This window comes from Cnephaeus nilssonii (assembly GCF_951640355.1).
Source record: "Cnephaeus nilssonii genome assembly, chromosome: 11".
Lineage (NCBI taxonomy): Eukaryota > Metazoa > Chordata > Mammalia > Chiroptera > Vespertilionidae > Cnephaeus > Cnephaeus nilssonii.
The window spans coordinates 87,912,683-87,926,994 of NC_137082.1; the positions used below are offsets into that span (position 1 = coordinate 87,912,683).

At 53.0% G+C, this 14,312-nt stretch overlaps 1 protein-coding gene across 3 annotated transcripts in view; it reads right to left on the reverse strand.

The window, feature by feature from the left end:
• Positions 1-2,617: 2,617 nt before the first annotated feature.
• ASXL3 (ASXL transcriptional regulator 3) overlaps positions 2,618-14,312 on the reverse strand; it is a gene marked incomplete at its 5' end in the record, with an annotated part of 185,596 nt that continues 173,901 nt past the window's right edge. For all 3 annotated transcript variants that reach the window (XM_079785113.1, XM_079785111.1, XM_079785112.1), the window contains 2 exons: positions 2,618-6,914; positions 9,537-11,496. In XM_079785113.1, coding sequence (XP_079641239.1) covers positions 3,192-6,914; positions 9,537-11,496 — 5,683 coding nt within the window. In that variant the 3' untranslated portion in view covers positions 2,618-3,191. The remainder of the gene's footprint in view (positions 6,915-9,536; positions 11,497-14,312) is intronic.

A 14,312-nucleotide genomic window follows, 5' to 3' on the forward strand; every position in this document is an offset into this window, starting at 1 on the left:
ACCAGGGGATAGAATCCATGCATGGTCAACGACTGATCTCCCCACCTATTCTGCGAAAAATCAAATCATACAGAAGGACACTTTTCTTCACTCCCAGTAAGCGACTTGCAGGCAGGATTCTACCAGGATGGAGCGGACAATGGGCTCAGCACCACATCGGCCTCAATCGTACCTCATCTACAGAGTGCAAAGGTTTTGTCGGCTGGAGTTTCCTTCCACACCGTGTCAGTTACTGGGAGGATAGATTGGAATCTGCTGGTGTAGACAGTACCTGACACTGGTAGAGCAGCAACTGAGTTTGGAGGGAGTTGGCATGCACGTGTCTAGATTCAGGGGTGCCCCTCTGAGAGCATGATGAGACGAGAGCATGATCGTCCGACCCGGGATGACATCGGAGCCCAGCTGACCACTGAGACGCCGGGCCGAGGATGCCGCCTACGGGCCACGTGGAGCAGAGGCAAGGTTCGCGGGCGCTCCGCTGCGCCCCTCATCCCGGGGAAGGGCTGCTTCGGTGCATTGCTATTTTTCTCGGGTGTGAGTTGACTTTGTTCCTTTTCGTGTGGAAAACAGAAGTGACAGTCCTGAAGCACCAAATGGAGGCCACAAAGCAGGCCCTTCTTTGCTTTTCTTGATTGGGAAGATAAAACACCTCCCGCTATCAGCAATGCGTTAATCGTAAGGACATGTCTGCCACCTAACAGAATTTGGCAACATCACAGTAATAAATATGGAGGGGCGGGGGCACATAGACCATAGTTGATTATTGTAAAAAAAAGAAAAAAAAAGAAAAGAAAATCACAAGTGTGTTTCTTTTCTTCTCCAGAATGTAATTTCTGTTCATTCCAGTTAATTTTTAAGACGTATTTTAAGGGAATGTCAAAAGTTTACATGGATTAGGATGATCCCACGTGAAAATGTCCGTCATTCTCCCCATGGGCAGATGCTATTTCCCCCCATGTTTCGTATTTTTTTTTAAATTCTACAGCCTCAATCAATCAACGGGTTAATGGCACTCCGCGTTTTGTGCTCTGTAATCGGAAGTTAAATGGCGTGGCTTTTGTTGCCTTTCATCTTCTCACAACATGCGTGTGCTTTTGAACTTGCTTTAGGGAACAGAGCCTCTGGAACTAAAGCTGTTCTCTGGCACGAGGGCGGGCAAAGCGCGGGGGCGGGAGCTCAGACCAGCAGCACTCAGACTCACGGGGCACACCCGGGCAGCGTGTGGAAGATGCCGCACCCCCTTCCCGGAGCCGGTCCGCTCCCCGCACAGGAGGGCTGTACTGAGCTCACCTGCGGGGGAAGAACACAGAACACGCAAGGCCTGGAACCATTTCAGAAATGGGGGCCATTTCAGAGTCAAGTAGAATCGTCTGGATTGTGAATCACGAGGAAAAAGCTGTTCAGAAACATGTCGACCCTTCAGCCTTCCGTCGTCCCTTTGATCACCAAGGACACTTTAAACACGAGGTGGCCAACCTCTGCGGAGCTGGGAGCCAGAGGCACCGGTGCCGCCCACAGGGTCTACGGTAACTCCCCCCATTTTAATACCTGGGCATCGTAAAGGAGTGGAGAGAATGGGCCCATGTTCACGTGATCCACCCACGTGTAGCTGTTGGCATCCACGGCATCTTCCTTTTAATGTTAAGGCATGTTTACAATACTTGCTCTTAAAGCCCCACAGGAAGCTCTGACATCCTCTGGGCCTAGGGCGCTCTGGTGGCCAACTGGTCCTCCAGGGTCAGGTGTCAAAGGGCGCGGACCAGGCTACTGCAATGCCATGTCCAGCCCGAGACGCATGTCGGGACAACGTGTGCACATGTCCGAGGCCGTCTCCGAAAGGAGGGGGAGGGAGGAGAGAGGAAGGAAGGTGGCCTTCGTTCGCCGATACCCCCTGGACTGCAGCTTTAGTGGTGGGAGTGAAGACAAGGAATGGGACACGGGAATCAGAGTGCCTTTCCAACTAGGACTTCACCGCGGGGCAAGGCGGTGCCAGAAGAGCCAACTGAAAACGCTCCCACCCTCGCCGTGACGGCTCAGCTGCAGGAAACGCACAGCCACCGCACATCGCTCTGGCCCGTCCTCCCCCCGCCCCGGGTCAGTGCTGAGTAGCTGACAGCGTCCTTTCCCGCCTGCCCTGGATGGAGACAAACACAACAAACAAGCCAAGGCGGGCAGTGACCTGCACACACGGGCAGAAGCTGTCCAAAGCTGGGATGCCAACCACACACGTGACCGACATGCCGCTGAGCCCTCGGAAGGGATGGGAGGCCCTCTGGCCTTCCCGAGACACGCGCGGAAACAGCCCCGCGGGAGAGGTCACCTGGCCCGGAGGAAGGAAGGAGCGCACCTACGGCTCCGGGTTCTCCCCTGGCCGCCGCCGCCGGGCATCGCACCGGGAAGAGGGACACTGCACCTCGCACCGCGCTCACCGCACCCCCAGGCACGCCACGCACACGCACGCTCACTGCGCCACCAGGCACACCACGCACACGCACGCTCACTGCGCCACCAGGCACACCACGCACACGCACGCTCACCGCGCTACCAGGCACGCCGCCACGCACACGCACGCTCACCGCACCCCCAGGCACACCACGCACACGCACGCTCACCGCGCTACCAGGCACGCCGCCACGCACACGCACGCTCACTGCGCCACCAGGCACGCCGCCACGCACACGCACGCTCACTGTACCCCCAGGCATGCCACACACACGCACGCTCACTGTACCCCCAGGCATGCCACACACACGCACGCTCACTGCGCCACCAGGCACACCACGCACACACATGCTCGCTGCACGCTACACACACGCACGCTCACTGTACCCCCAGGCACGCCACGCACACACACACTCACTGCACCACCAGGCACATCACACACACTCACTGCACCACCAGGCACATCACACACACTCACTGCACCACCAGGCACATCACACACACTCACTGCACCACCAGGCACGCCACGCACACACATGCTCACTGCACCACCAGGCACACCACGCACACACACGCTCACTGCACCACCAGGCACTCCACGCACACACACGCTCACTGCACCACCAGGCACTCCACGCACTCATGCACGCTCACTGTGCCACCAGGCGAGCCACGCACACGCCTTGCGCCACCAGACACACCACGCACACGCATGCTCACCGCACCAGGCACGCCACGCACACGCACGCTCACCGCACCACCAGGCACGCCACGCAGAGCTTGGAGGGCCCTATGCAGTCGTCGTGGCAGAAGGCCCCGCAGCCCTTGCACACGATCATGGCTTTCAGGCGGCAGGAGCACTTGAGCTCCAGCTCCTCGGCGCTGCTGCTGTCGGCGAAGTTCTGCGCGGGCATCGGGGCGCCCTGGCCGGGCAGGCCCGCGGCGGCGGCGGCGGCGCTGGCACCAGGGCCGCTGCCCAAAATCCCGATGGACTTCTCGATGGCGGAGGCCGCCCGCTTGAAGCTCGTGCCGCCGAAGTGGATGGCCGGGTAGCTCCCGCAGAGCGGCGGCGGCCCCGGCAGCTTCTGCGCGGCCAGCGGGGGGAAAGGCTTCTGTGGCTCAGGAAGCAGGTAGGGGGGGAACTCGGCGTTTTTCAGCGCCAGCGCCTTCAGCTGCTCTTTCACCTCCTTCTGGTCGTAGGCGGCCTGCCTGGGGCCCAGGTCACAGCTGCCGCCCGGGCCGTCCTCGAAGGACACAGGCTCGGATTTGATATTGCTGCAGACGCCCGTGGGCGGCCAGCCCAGCCGCTTGGCCGTCTCCCCGGGGCCGGGGGGCTGCTTCTGCTCGGCGGGGGCCTCCGCGTGGGGCGCAGGTGGAGGTAGTGGCGGCGGCGGGGGCGGCGGCGGGGGCAGGGCCAAGGGCGGTGGGGGCGGCGCGGGGAGCACCAGCGCTTTGCTGGGCAGGGCGTGTGCGGCGCCCCCCACGTCATCGCCCTCTTTGATGGGCACGTTGGGGGGCAGCATGTTGGCCAACCTCAGCTGGTGGGGTGCCGGGGCCAGGCCCGCCTCCCCCAGCCCCTTCTGTTCGAGGTGCCGACTGAAGGCGAAGGCCGCGCAGCCCGCGGGGGCCTTGGCGGGGGCCGGCAGCAGCGCCGCGGTGGGCACGGGGCCCCTGGCCGCCACGGGCATCGGGTAGAACTGCTGCCGGTGCGAGGCGCCCGCGTCGGGATGGGGGTGGAAGCCGCCGTTCTTGTCCGCGGGGAACGGGCTCTGCTGGAGGCTGCAGGCGGGCAGCAGCCGCTTGTGCTGCTTGACGTCGGGGCCGGGGGCCGCCCGGGCCGGCGGGGCCTGCTTGCCCAGCCACTCCTGCTGGAAGGGCTGCCCGGGGCCCAGCGGGGCCAGGCCGGGGCCCAGGACGCAGGGCGCGGCCTTGACCTCGGGCTCCGCCAGCAGCCGGCCGGGCTCGCATTTGACTTGAACGTGTTCCCCCGCCGTCCTGGCCGCTCTCTTTTTGGGGTGGTTCTCGCGCTTCCGCATGTGGAGCGGCGCGAGGGTCCCCGCCAGGTAGCCCTTCCCGTCGGGGTTCGGGGAGCTGGAGGGCATTTCCAGGACGCTCCTCTCCGCGGCTGCCTTCCCGGCTGAGGTAGGTTGGAGGGGCGCCGGGAGCCGGCTGATTTCCAGCTTGGCTCCCAGCCTGGGCTGCGGCAGCACTTTCTCCAGCGGCAGCTTGCCCTGCAGCAGCTGGGTCACCAGGGGGTTGTTGGCCTCCACGGACGACAGCCGGCAGCTCGAGCTGCCTGCGTTGGGCGCTCTTTTCAAGGTGTCCGCGGCCAAGGGCGCGGCCTCGTCCCCGGGGCCCGAGATGGGGACCTTCCTGTGCGGCGTCTGCTGCACCCCCGGGGCGGCCTCCGTGGCCGGAGGGGGCCGCTCGGGGCCGGGGAGGTCCCCAGTGTCCACTCGGAAGCCCCTGTCCACTGCATGGGGCTCGGGCTTCGCGGGGAGCGGGGCCCCCGGCAGGAGGCTCCTGGGGTGGAGCTCCGCCGGGTGCGGGTAGCCGGCCCGCTCGGCTTTGACGGCCTTGGCACAGCCCAGCTCAGGACGCTCCTTCGGTCTGCTCGGCCCCGAGTGACTGCCCGGCGGCCCCGCGCTCCTCGCGGCCTCCTCCTTCCAGCCCAGCCGGCCACCGGCGGGGTACGGGCCGCCACCGGCTGGGTCGGCTTCGCTTTTGAAGGCGGCCGGGCCGCGTGCCTGCTCAGCAAAGCTGCTGCCAGTCGCCGCCGTCGCCTGGTGTGATTTCTCTGGAACGAGCAGGGGCGCCTCCCGGAGGCCTGGGCAGGGGGCCTGCAGCGGCTTGCAGTCTGGCTTGGCTGCAGACCCAGCGATGACGCTGGCCCCGGGATCGAGGCTTTCGCTGGCAGCCGGCTCTGGCCTGCTGATCACGGACACCTGGGGACAGGCCACGGGCTGCACGGCGACCTCTGTCCTCCCCGGCCTGCCCTGGGCGTCCGCGCCAGCCTCTGCGCTGGCCACGGCCACGGCCAGGGACACCGCGGAGGCCAGGGCGGCGCTGTGGTCCACGATGACCTTACAGGGGATCGACCTATTGACGGCCGCCGGGGCGAAGGCCCCCGGGTGTTGAGCTTTCCCACAGCTCTCGGCCCTGTTTCGAGGCCCCGAAGTTTTGTCCAAGCTCTCGGCACTGAACTTGGGGGGGCAGTCGTAAGAGTTGATGGTCAACATGCTTCCGGTAAACACGGCGATGGGCGGGCGGGCCACCAGCGGGTCCGTGACGGCTCCCGCCTCCCTGAAGCCGGGGGCCGCTTGCCCGGGGGTCCCCGTGGGCACGGCCTGCTCGTCACCCCCGGGCATGGCTCTCTTCTCGGGAGGGAACCTGGGGCTCATTCCCGGCGAGGGAACCAGGACAGAAGTTGTGGCGAGGTGGTTTGGCAAGTTCTTTGCGATGGAGAGGGTTGGCACAGAGGTGTACTGCCCGGGGACCAGGCCGCCGGCGCCGCTGCTGGACGTGAGCGCCTGCGTGTCACCCACGGAGCCCGCGGTGCTGGCGCCCTTGGGGGCGGCGGGGAGGGCCGGGCTCTCGGCGCATTTTGGTACAACGGCGATGCACGGAGCGTCCGTGCCCTGGACGGCGGCTAACACGCTTAGGTTGCAAGCAGAAATGGTAGTGTTTGCACCGTCGACGGACACGAGGACGGAGGGCTTGTCGAGGACGGAGGGCTTGTCGACGGGACTCACAAAGGGATGCTCTTTAATGGCTCCCGACACAGCGGCGCTGCAGACGGACACGGGGACAGCGCTGGTACCAAACAGCATGGGCACGTCGCTCTTTTCGGACGAGGTAGAGGAAACCGTGTTCTCAGACACGTGGGACACGGGGACGCGTTCCTCAGCACCATGCACGGCTAAGTCAGAGGCTGCGTCTGGGGGTCTGGTGGGTTGGAGAGGTGGCTGGAGGGCAGGGGTGACCTCCCGGAGGTGCGTGGGCTTGCTGCTGGGAGACCTGCAGTTGGGGTTGACAATGATGACGCCGGTTGAGCCTTCGAGTTTGGCCTCGGGGGTAGAAGGGACCTCGAAGCTCGGAGCGCCTTCCTTGCAGCCGAGCGGAGGCGGCCGGGCCTCTTTCGTGCCCTGGAAGAGGTGGGCTCGGGCTTGGTGCTTTGCGAAGAGCTTCGCCTTCGTCTGCTCCTTGATATGTGCCAGGGTCCTGGCCTTGCCACCCTCTCCCGGGCCACCCATGGCCCCCGAGACGATGCTCGCTGCGGCGGCTACAGCTGCGGCCGCCGCTGCCTCTCGCTGAGCCCTTGCCTGCTGGGCCCGAGCCTTGATGTCCGCCAGGGTCCTGGCCCCCGTGTTCCTGCCTCCGCCCACGGATGTGCTGGGGGAGGCTCGAGACTCTGGCTTGGAGACGGGCTGGCTCTTGATGATGAAAGGCGGCCCGATCTTGGAAAGCTGGATCTGCAAGGAGGGAGAGCGGAAAGATAACGTTGGTCCGTGGTCACAGAGGAGACATGACACATCACAGTAGCTGCATTTTTTCATAATGTGGCAGGAGCTACCCCTGAGTCCCCGATGGGCCTTCAGGGTACAAAGGGACATGACATGCAGCATGGATGTGAGAATTAAACATTTAATCTCTGTTTTTACACTATGAAGACATCAACCCGGTGATTTCATTTGGAAAGGAAATGAAGCATCATCCTAATGCCTCCTATAGATGGAAACCAAGTCCAGCCTGTTAAAATGAGGCTGGCTAACAAGACAATGAGGTTAGCTAATAGAGAGATTTAGCTTTTAAATGATCTTCCTTGCTGCCATGAAAATCTGGGACCCTAACTCTACTTGAGTTTATCTGTCCTAATTACACACACCCCTCCAGCCAGGGGTCAGGAGATGAATTCTCATCCTGACTTTATTCAGAGAAACGTTGTGATGCTACGCAAATCACTGTGTCCTTCAGTGTCTCCAATACCCTTCCCAAGCCAGAGACCCTAGTTGTGTATCCTTGTTTTTATGCATCCTTGTATCGCCACACCTGCTGCTTTATACACATGTAATAAGCACACACAAAAAGTGTGTGTCCAGTTCCTTCACAGGACTGTTAGAAAGATGGGACTCTGGTTTTCCGCCTCTAAAAGGAAGTATGAGTCAGGCAGTTTCTTTTGATCCTGGTAATCCACAATTTGCTGAATTTTGTAAATGTCCCAACCCACACTGTTCACCTACTCATGCTAATGAAGAGACGCAGTCATGGCCAATCAGGAGGCACAAGACCTAACAACCCACACACCATAGCAACGCCTGCGATTCTCTAGTCACGGAGAACAACCTAGATCATAGGCTGGTAGAGCTGGAAGGGACCTAGCTAAGGCCTCATTTTACTCTGGAAGAAACTGTAAGTAATGCAGATCGACATTGGGCCAGATAGCACCGAGCCTCAGGGAGAGCCTTTGGGACATGCCCTATACGTCCTCCTTCCCCGCCTAGAAAAAGCTTTCATAGAAAACATCTCTCTTCTTAACCACTGTATATTCACCTTGTAAACACCTGACACATACTCCAGGATCATGCCACTTTGGAATTGGGGTATGGAAGGCTGGCAGGTGGAATTACCTTCCTGAGCTACCTCATTTCTCATTTTCAAACTTGTCATGTCTCACTTCTAATTCAAACGCTCCCAAGTGAGGGTGAATTCAGAGAGGGGATTCCGTGTTTCCTTTTCAAGATTTCCCTTAGTCTAAGAAATTTAAAACATTAAAAAACTAAGCCTCGATACACTTAAGACCTCAAGACCAAACAAACATACCAAGTACACCTGTAGTATCTACCTATTTATCTATCTTTACATAAAGTGTGTATCACTTTGAAAATAAGCTTTTGGCAAAAAAGAATATGTTTAAAAAGATTTCCCATGAAAAGCATGCTAGTATTTTTCTTTCTGTTGCTTTAGAAATTAAAACACGTAGCAGTGTTTTATGTTCATCTTTTACAGCTCTAGAATCTCATTTACTAGGGACTGCTTTATTAAACAATAACTACAGCCACACTCTTAAAAGCCAACCTGATGGAGATCATGAGTCACATATAAAAAGGTGTCAGAGCACAGCAAATAAAAAGAGATTCAGAAAAGCAAAGCTTGTGTGTGTTTATGATTCTAGACCAATCCTATGTGGAATAATCCATTTTATTGTAGAGCAATATAAATGGACTCAGATAAAAGCACCAAATAAGTTTAAATTATAGTGGGTAGAATTTTTTTTTTTATTATTAAACAGACTTCCTTTGAATTATACTTAATTTTCAGTTTATCAGGAAGAGCCAACTTATATAAAAGGTTTGTTTTCCACGAGTTAAAATCTACTGGGACCAAAAGGAAATATTTACATAGAAATGTGTGTCCACAGGCTTTATGTTTCGTCTGAAGTTAAATACCTCTTTCACTAGCTCAGAAGTTAAAAAAAAAAAAAAAGGATTTGTATGCTTATATATCCACAGCATTCCCCTTCAGGGTTCAGAAAGCAATTTCATTGATTTGTTGAAGGAAATTTAATGAGGCTCTTCCAAAAGCCAGGTCCCTCTATGCGAGGCACTGGTGGAGTTCAATGTTTGTTGGAAAATGAATGAAGGGATAACAAGTACCTTCATCTCTTTAGTGCATGCCTCGAATTTCTGACTTCTTTCTCTAGTTCTTCTGAGCTTTTAAAGGCCACGAAATTAGCTTTCAAATTTTCCCAAGTTTTTTTAGTGCTCTGTCCTACACCCTGGAATCCCCCAAAGACCCTGCATCTCAGTGGCCTGTGGACAAGTCCCAGGCCCTGTTCTCCCTCCCCACTTCGTCTCCCTTAAATGCTGAGGTCTAAACACATACATGCATCTAAACTCCTATTAGCTCAACGCACAGTCTTACAAAGGATGCCTTCATATGAGACTGGTGCGGGGAGTGTCCGATGATCAACTGCTACATAACACCCAGAAGGAGCAAAATCGCATTTCTTTTGGGGAAACTCAGAATCTAAGCAGGGAAAGCCTATGTATGGAAGTGCCTTTTTCCCTCTTCTTCATTTTTGTAGAATACCGTACCTTGAGAGGAGGGACCCTGGGCTCCTCTCTCGGGGGCTGCTCCTTCTCCGCTGGGCTGCCGGCTGACGCGCTCCGGGCGGATGGGTCATCTTCGATCCTCGCCCTCTTTTCCTTGCAGATCCCAAAGCTGTGCTGCTCTGCGGTTTTCCTCTTCGCGATCTCGGACTCTCTGCTGTCGTTTCTTCCGCCATCAGGTGACTTGGAGGGCTCGGACAGCTTGGGAGTGTACGGGGTGTCCAGCCGGTTCTGTGAGCTTCCTTGCTTATGGGTTTTACTTCTGGAGCCTTCTGGAAATGAAGCCTTCTCCCCCGGGGAGACATACTGCTGGTCCTGTGACTTTGCGGATGGGAGCTCATTTCCCTTACTCTCTGTCTCTTCAGGAAAGACAGACAGTTGCAATGGTGAAGACGCCCCTTTCTTTTCCGTTCTCGGCAGGACGTTCTCATTTTTACCTTTTGTGATTTCTGCAGGAGGAAGTTCGGGAATCGAAGCAGGATAGGGCAGGTTCTCTGTTTCAACGTGTGATTGACAAGGCTGCTGAGTCGGGGGCTTGCTGTGGAGTTCTTTGGGGGGGAATGCTTCGGGAGCAGTGGCAGAAGGGCTCAGCTTGGTGGGCTCCAGAGCATTGGACAGAGTCTTCTGCTGAGAGAGAAGGCTCTCTCCCGGGGGCTTGGCAGGGGCAGGACCTTCATCCTGCTGTGGAGAGAGTGGTTCTTCGGATAGGGAAGGGGACTTTCTTTGTTGCTGCACTGTTCTTTCATTCGGGGAAGAATTAGAAACTGGAGATGTTTCTGAAGGAGGTGGCAAACTGGATGCGAAAGTGGTCTCAGAGGTGAGAAGCATGGAAGACACCGAAGACGTTTCTGAGGCCAGCGGTAAATCGGACATGGGGGATGCTTCTGATGTTAAAGGTACATTGGATACGGGGGATGCTTCCGAGGTTAAAGGTAAATTGGACATGAGCGATGCTTCTGATATTTCAGGTGAGGTGGATATGGGAGATGTTTCTGATATCAGAGATGCATGAAGGTTCTCATCAGCGGGCTTTCTCTGATTGTATTTGTCTGCATTTTCAGTGCTGGATACCTCAGAACAAAAAGTTGTCTCAAGAGAGGCTGGAGTGCATGATTCTTCGGAAGTAGACTGGGTTTCCCCGCCGGGGGATGGCGTGCTGGTACAGGCTCTCTCTGGGCTCTCAGAGGAGAAGGAGGTTTCAGAGATGCAAGCGTTCTCAGAAAGCTGTTCCTCAGGATCGCTCTGCAGCTCCATGTCCACAGCGATCCCTCCCTTTGGAGACTGGCCTTCTAAAGGAGATGACCCTGTTTTCATTTTTGGAGCATTGGTCTCTATTTCAGCTTCTGGCTCCTTATGTTCTGTGTCATGGAGGTGAGTCACAGAAGAAGTGGAAGGAATGAGAGAGTCACAGACTTCTAGCTGCTCAATAACCACTGACATTTCTTCCTGGGGAGATTCGGATTTCTCTTCCACCTTAAGTTCAAGATGAGGCACAGTCTCTAAAGCATCGTTCATTATAACACAAGATTCCAAGTTTTCTTCAGGAATTGCTATCTGGGGCTCTTCGTGAGCACTGGCTGGAATTTCAGACTCCTCCAAAAATTCAGGTATTGCCTTATGATTTTCATCCTGGCATTCACAGATACTGGTCTCTACCTCTTCTGCAATTTCCTCCTGAATCACAGATTCTTCAGGGATCAAGGTATCCTCTGATTCCGACTCTGCCATTACCTCTTTTCCTACATCTACCATAGGGCAGAGCCCAGCACAGAACTCGGGCTCTGCAGAAGTTGGACTTTTCATGATTTTTGGCTGTTGTTCTTCCGAGGGAGCCTGTGAAGAAAGACCTGGAAGACTTGAGGTCCCACATGAAGAACTACTTTCAGCTCCATCACTGTTTGGTCCAGCAGTGAGCTTTGTAGATTCCTCTCTTGACATGCCCAACCTGCACAGAAATTGGAAACATTGTTGTTCAACCACAAAATGCAAGAGGTACATTTCGATCTCTCACAAATATAGTATTTAATAAAAGCAAATGCATCAAATGAACTTTATAATCACTAAGTAACATGCTCAATTTATATAAATTAGTTCATAATGACTTGGTTTTTCTACTTTATAATTATAACTATTTCTGGTTACCACAGATATAGATTTTCATTCTGTAAGCAAAGAGATATGAACCTTACCAACTGTTTGTAAAAGGAATAAGAAAATTACATACTACAAAAGATCAGAAAATATGGGCAGAAAAGCAAAAAAATGTATAAGATCTAAGAGTTTTTAAGTCATAAAGTAGAAATCTGTCACTATAGAAGAAAATAACAGCCTTCAAAGGATGCACCATAACCAAATAATTAAGATCCATGGAAGATGGGTATGTTATAAAATCTTGACACTGAAATGACTTCTGAAGATTAAGTTCTCTTAAACCAATTAAAGAACTGTTGTTCAATCACCTTATTTTAGAATCTAAGCATCTAACCTAAGACAACATGGAGATTTCACTGTTATTCTTTTTGTTAAAGAATAACAAACATATTTGGGGTCATAAGAGTGGATTCTGCTAGGTTACATTTGTGTGAGGCAAGACGAACTCTTTCATGTAGATCTCTTACTGTAAAAATATTCCACAAGAAAAGAAGATTAAGAAATAATCCACCCTAATGTTCAGGTCATAAGGCAAAGTTAATCAGGATTACAATCAAAGATACTGTGAATCACTGTTTCCTGTCATACAAAGCTACCAGATCAGCATCAGCTAGCAAGGGAATAGGATGATCTAAGTGCATTACATTAGAGCACTACGGGCAATTACAGAGATAAGCAGGAGAAAGAACATTTCCAGAGCAAGAAACACGGCTGAAATACAGCTCTAATAATATCAATGCAGGAAAACACCTCCGAGAAATCTTCAACCTTTTACTTAAATTAAATCCTCAAAATGAAAGGGGAAAAAGTTGAATACACTTTGTGGGTGTTTGATCATTGCCTTCTTTACTAAAACTCTCTGAAAAGAAGATAGAAGGTGCTGCTTTCATAATTAGTCTCTTTTCTTTCAGCTTTCCCTAAGATGGGTTCAAACTAAGCTATCATTTATAACTATACTGTACTGAGAGGAACAGAATAGCTACATTGCAGACAAATTTAAAGCAGAATTATCAGCTAGAAATAAGGTATTTGGGGGCTAGGTCAAGCAGGGATACCAGCCTAGATACTAAATTAAGTGTAGAACATACAGAATCTATCCACTAGCAGCCAAATTTCTGCTAGAATCTGGGAAGAAAAAAAAACATCAACTGAGCTATCAGAAAAAAAGTGTATATACACTTATAAATCATACAGGTCATGTAGAAATCATATAAATCATATAGAAAACAGCACTGCGTGAAATATGCCTATATCAACATTTTATTTTCATGGGAAAATAGATTTAAGATGGCAAAAGGCATAGAAAAAAGAGGCTTAGACCACACCACATAACCACACAAAGGAAACACTGCCCTCAGAAATCTAAACTGCAAATCAGAACAACTCTTATAATTCTGAGTTAGCATATGCGTGGGTGATTTCTAAGTAACTAAAACAAATATACTACAGCACTGTATCACAAGCAGAGTAAGCCAGTAAGAACCATCATAAAGACCTCAAACAAAGAGAAAAAAACGGAATCAGACAGATTTAACTAGAAGTGAACTTGGATAGCAACATTTTGGGAAAAACTTAGAGCAATAAAAAGGCACATGGTGTCAGTCAAGTGAAAATGTGTGATCCTAGAGGAAAAACCCCTGACAAGTTGGGGAAATATGGGTAATCTGAGAGTAACAAAACTAGAAGGGCAGTCAATGAAACGTCCAGAATACATCTGTCATCCGATATGAAATCAAAGGCAGGAAAAAGCAAGCAAGAAGTCCAGTAACTTGAAGAGACAGAAACTCTATGGAAAACTATGGCAAGAAAGGTGTTCAGTTAAAAAGAACTGTTTGCATTTGGAGCCTTACTTACAGTATTGTAGCTGTCACCCTCTGGGGCAGGGGCCCTTAGCCTGATCAACCTATGAGAGTCTGTGAAACCCCAAATTCCATGTAAAAGAATGTATGTGGCTCAGCTGGTGTAGCTCAGTGCTTCAGCATCAACCCCTGAACCAGGAGGTCACAGTTCGATTCCCCGTCAGGGCACATGCCCCGGTTGTGGGCTCCATCCCCAATGGAGGGTTTACAGGAGGCAGCTGATCAACGATTCTCTCTCATCATTGATGTTTCTACCTCTCTCTCCCTCTCCCTTCCTCTCTGAAATCAATAAAAATATATTTTTTAAAATGTATGTGTATGAATTTTTCTGAGAAGAACTTGTAGGATTAAGACACTGAGCAAACTCCTTAGCTATGCCTTATAAATCAGGTAAAATTAAGTTTCACTGTCCTTCCGTTTTGGACACCATTTTTAAAATATCAGGATAATAATGCTATCCACCTTACAGGATTGTTGGGAGAATTACGTGAAGTAACATTAGCAAAACTCTTAGAAACATGTCATAGCCAGAGTATGCGCCATGATTATTTGTTGGAGGAAGGAAAGCTACGTGGACTCTGGGATGTAGGCCTTCTGAGGGCAGAGCCAGGAAGCTCACAGGTGACTGTACCTCTGGCATCTCGGATGGTGTCTGACACCGAGGAGAAGCTGGATAAATGTTGGGTTCATAACAGAATGGGCCCCACACCAGTCATAACTCAGGACCGGCGTGTTGGAGGTAAATGCCTCA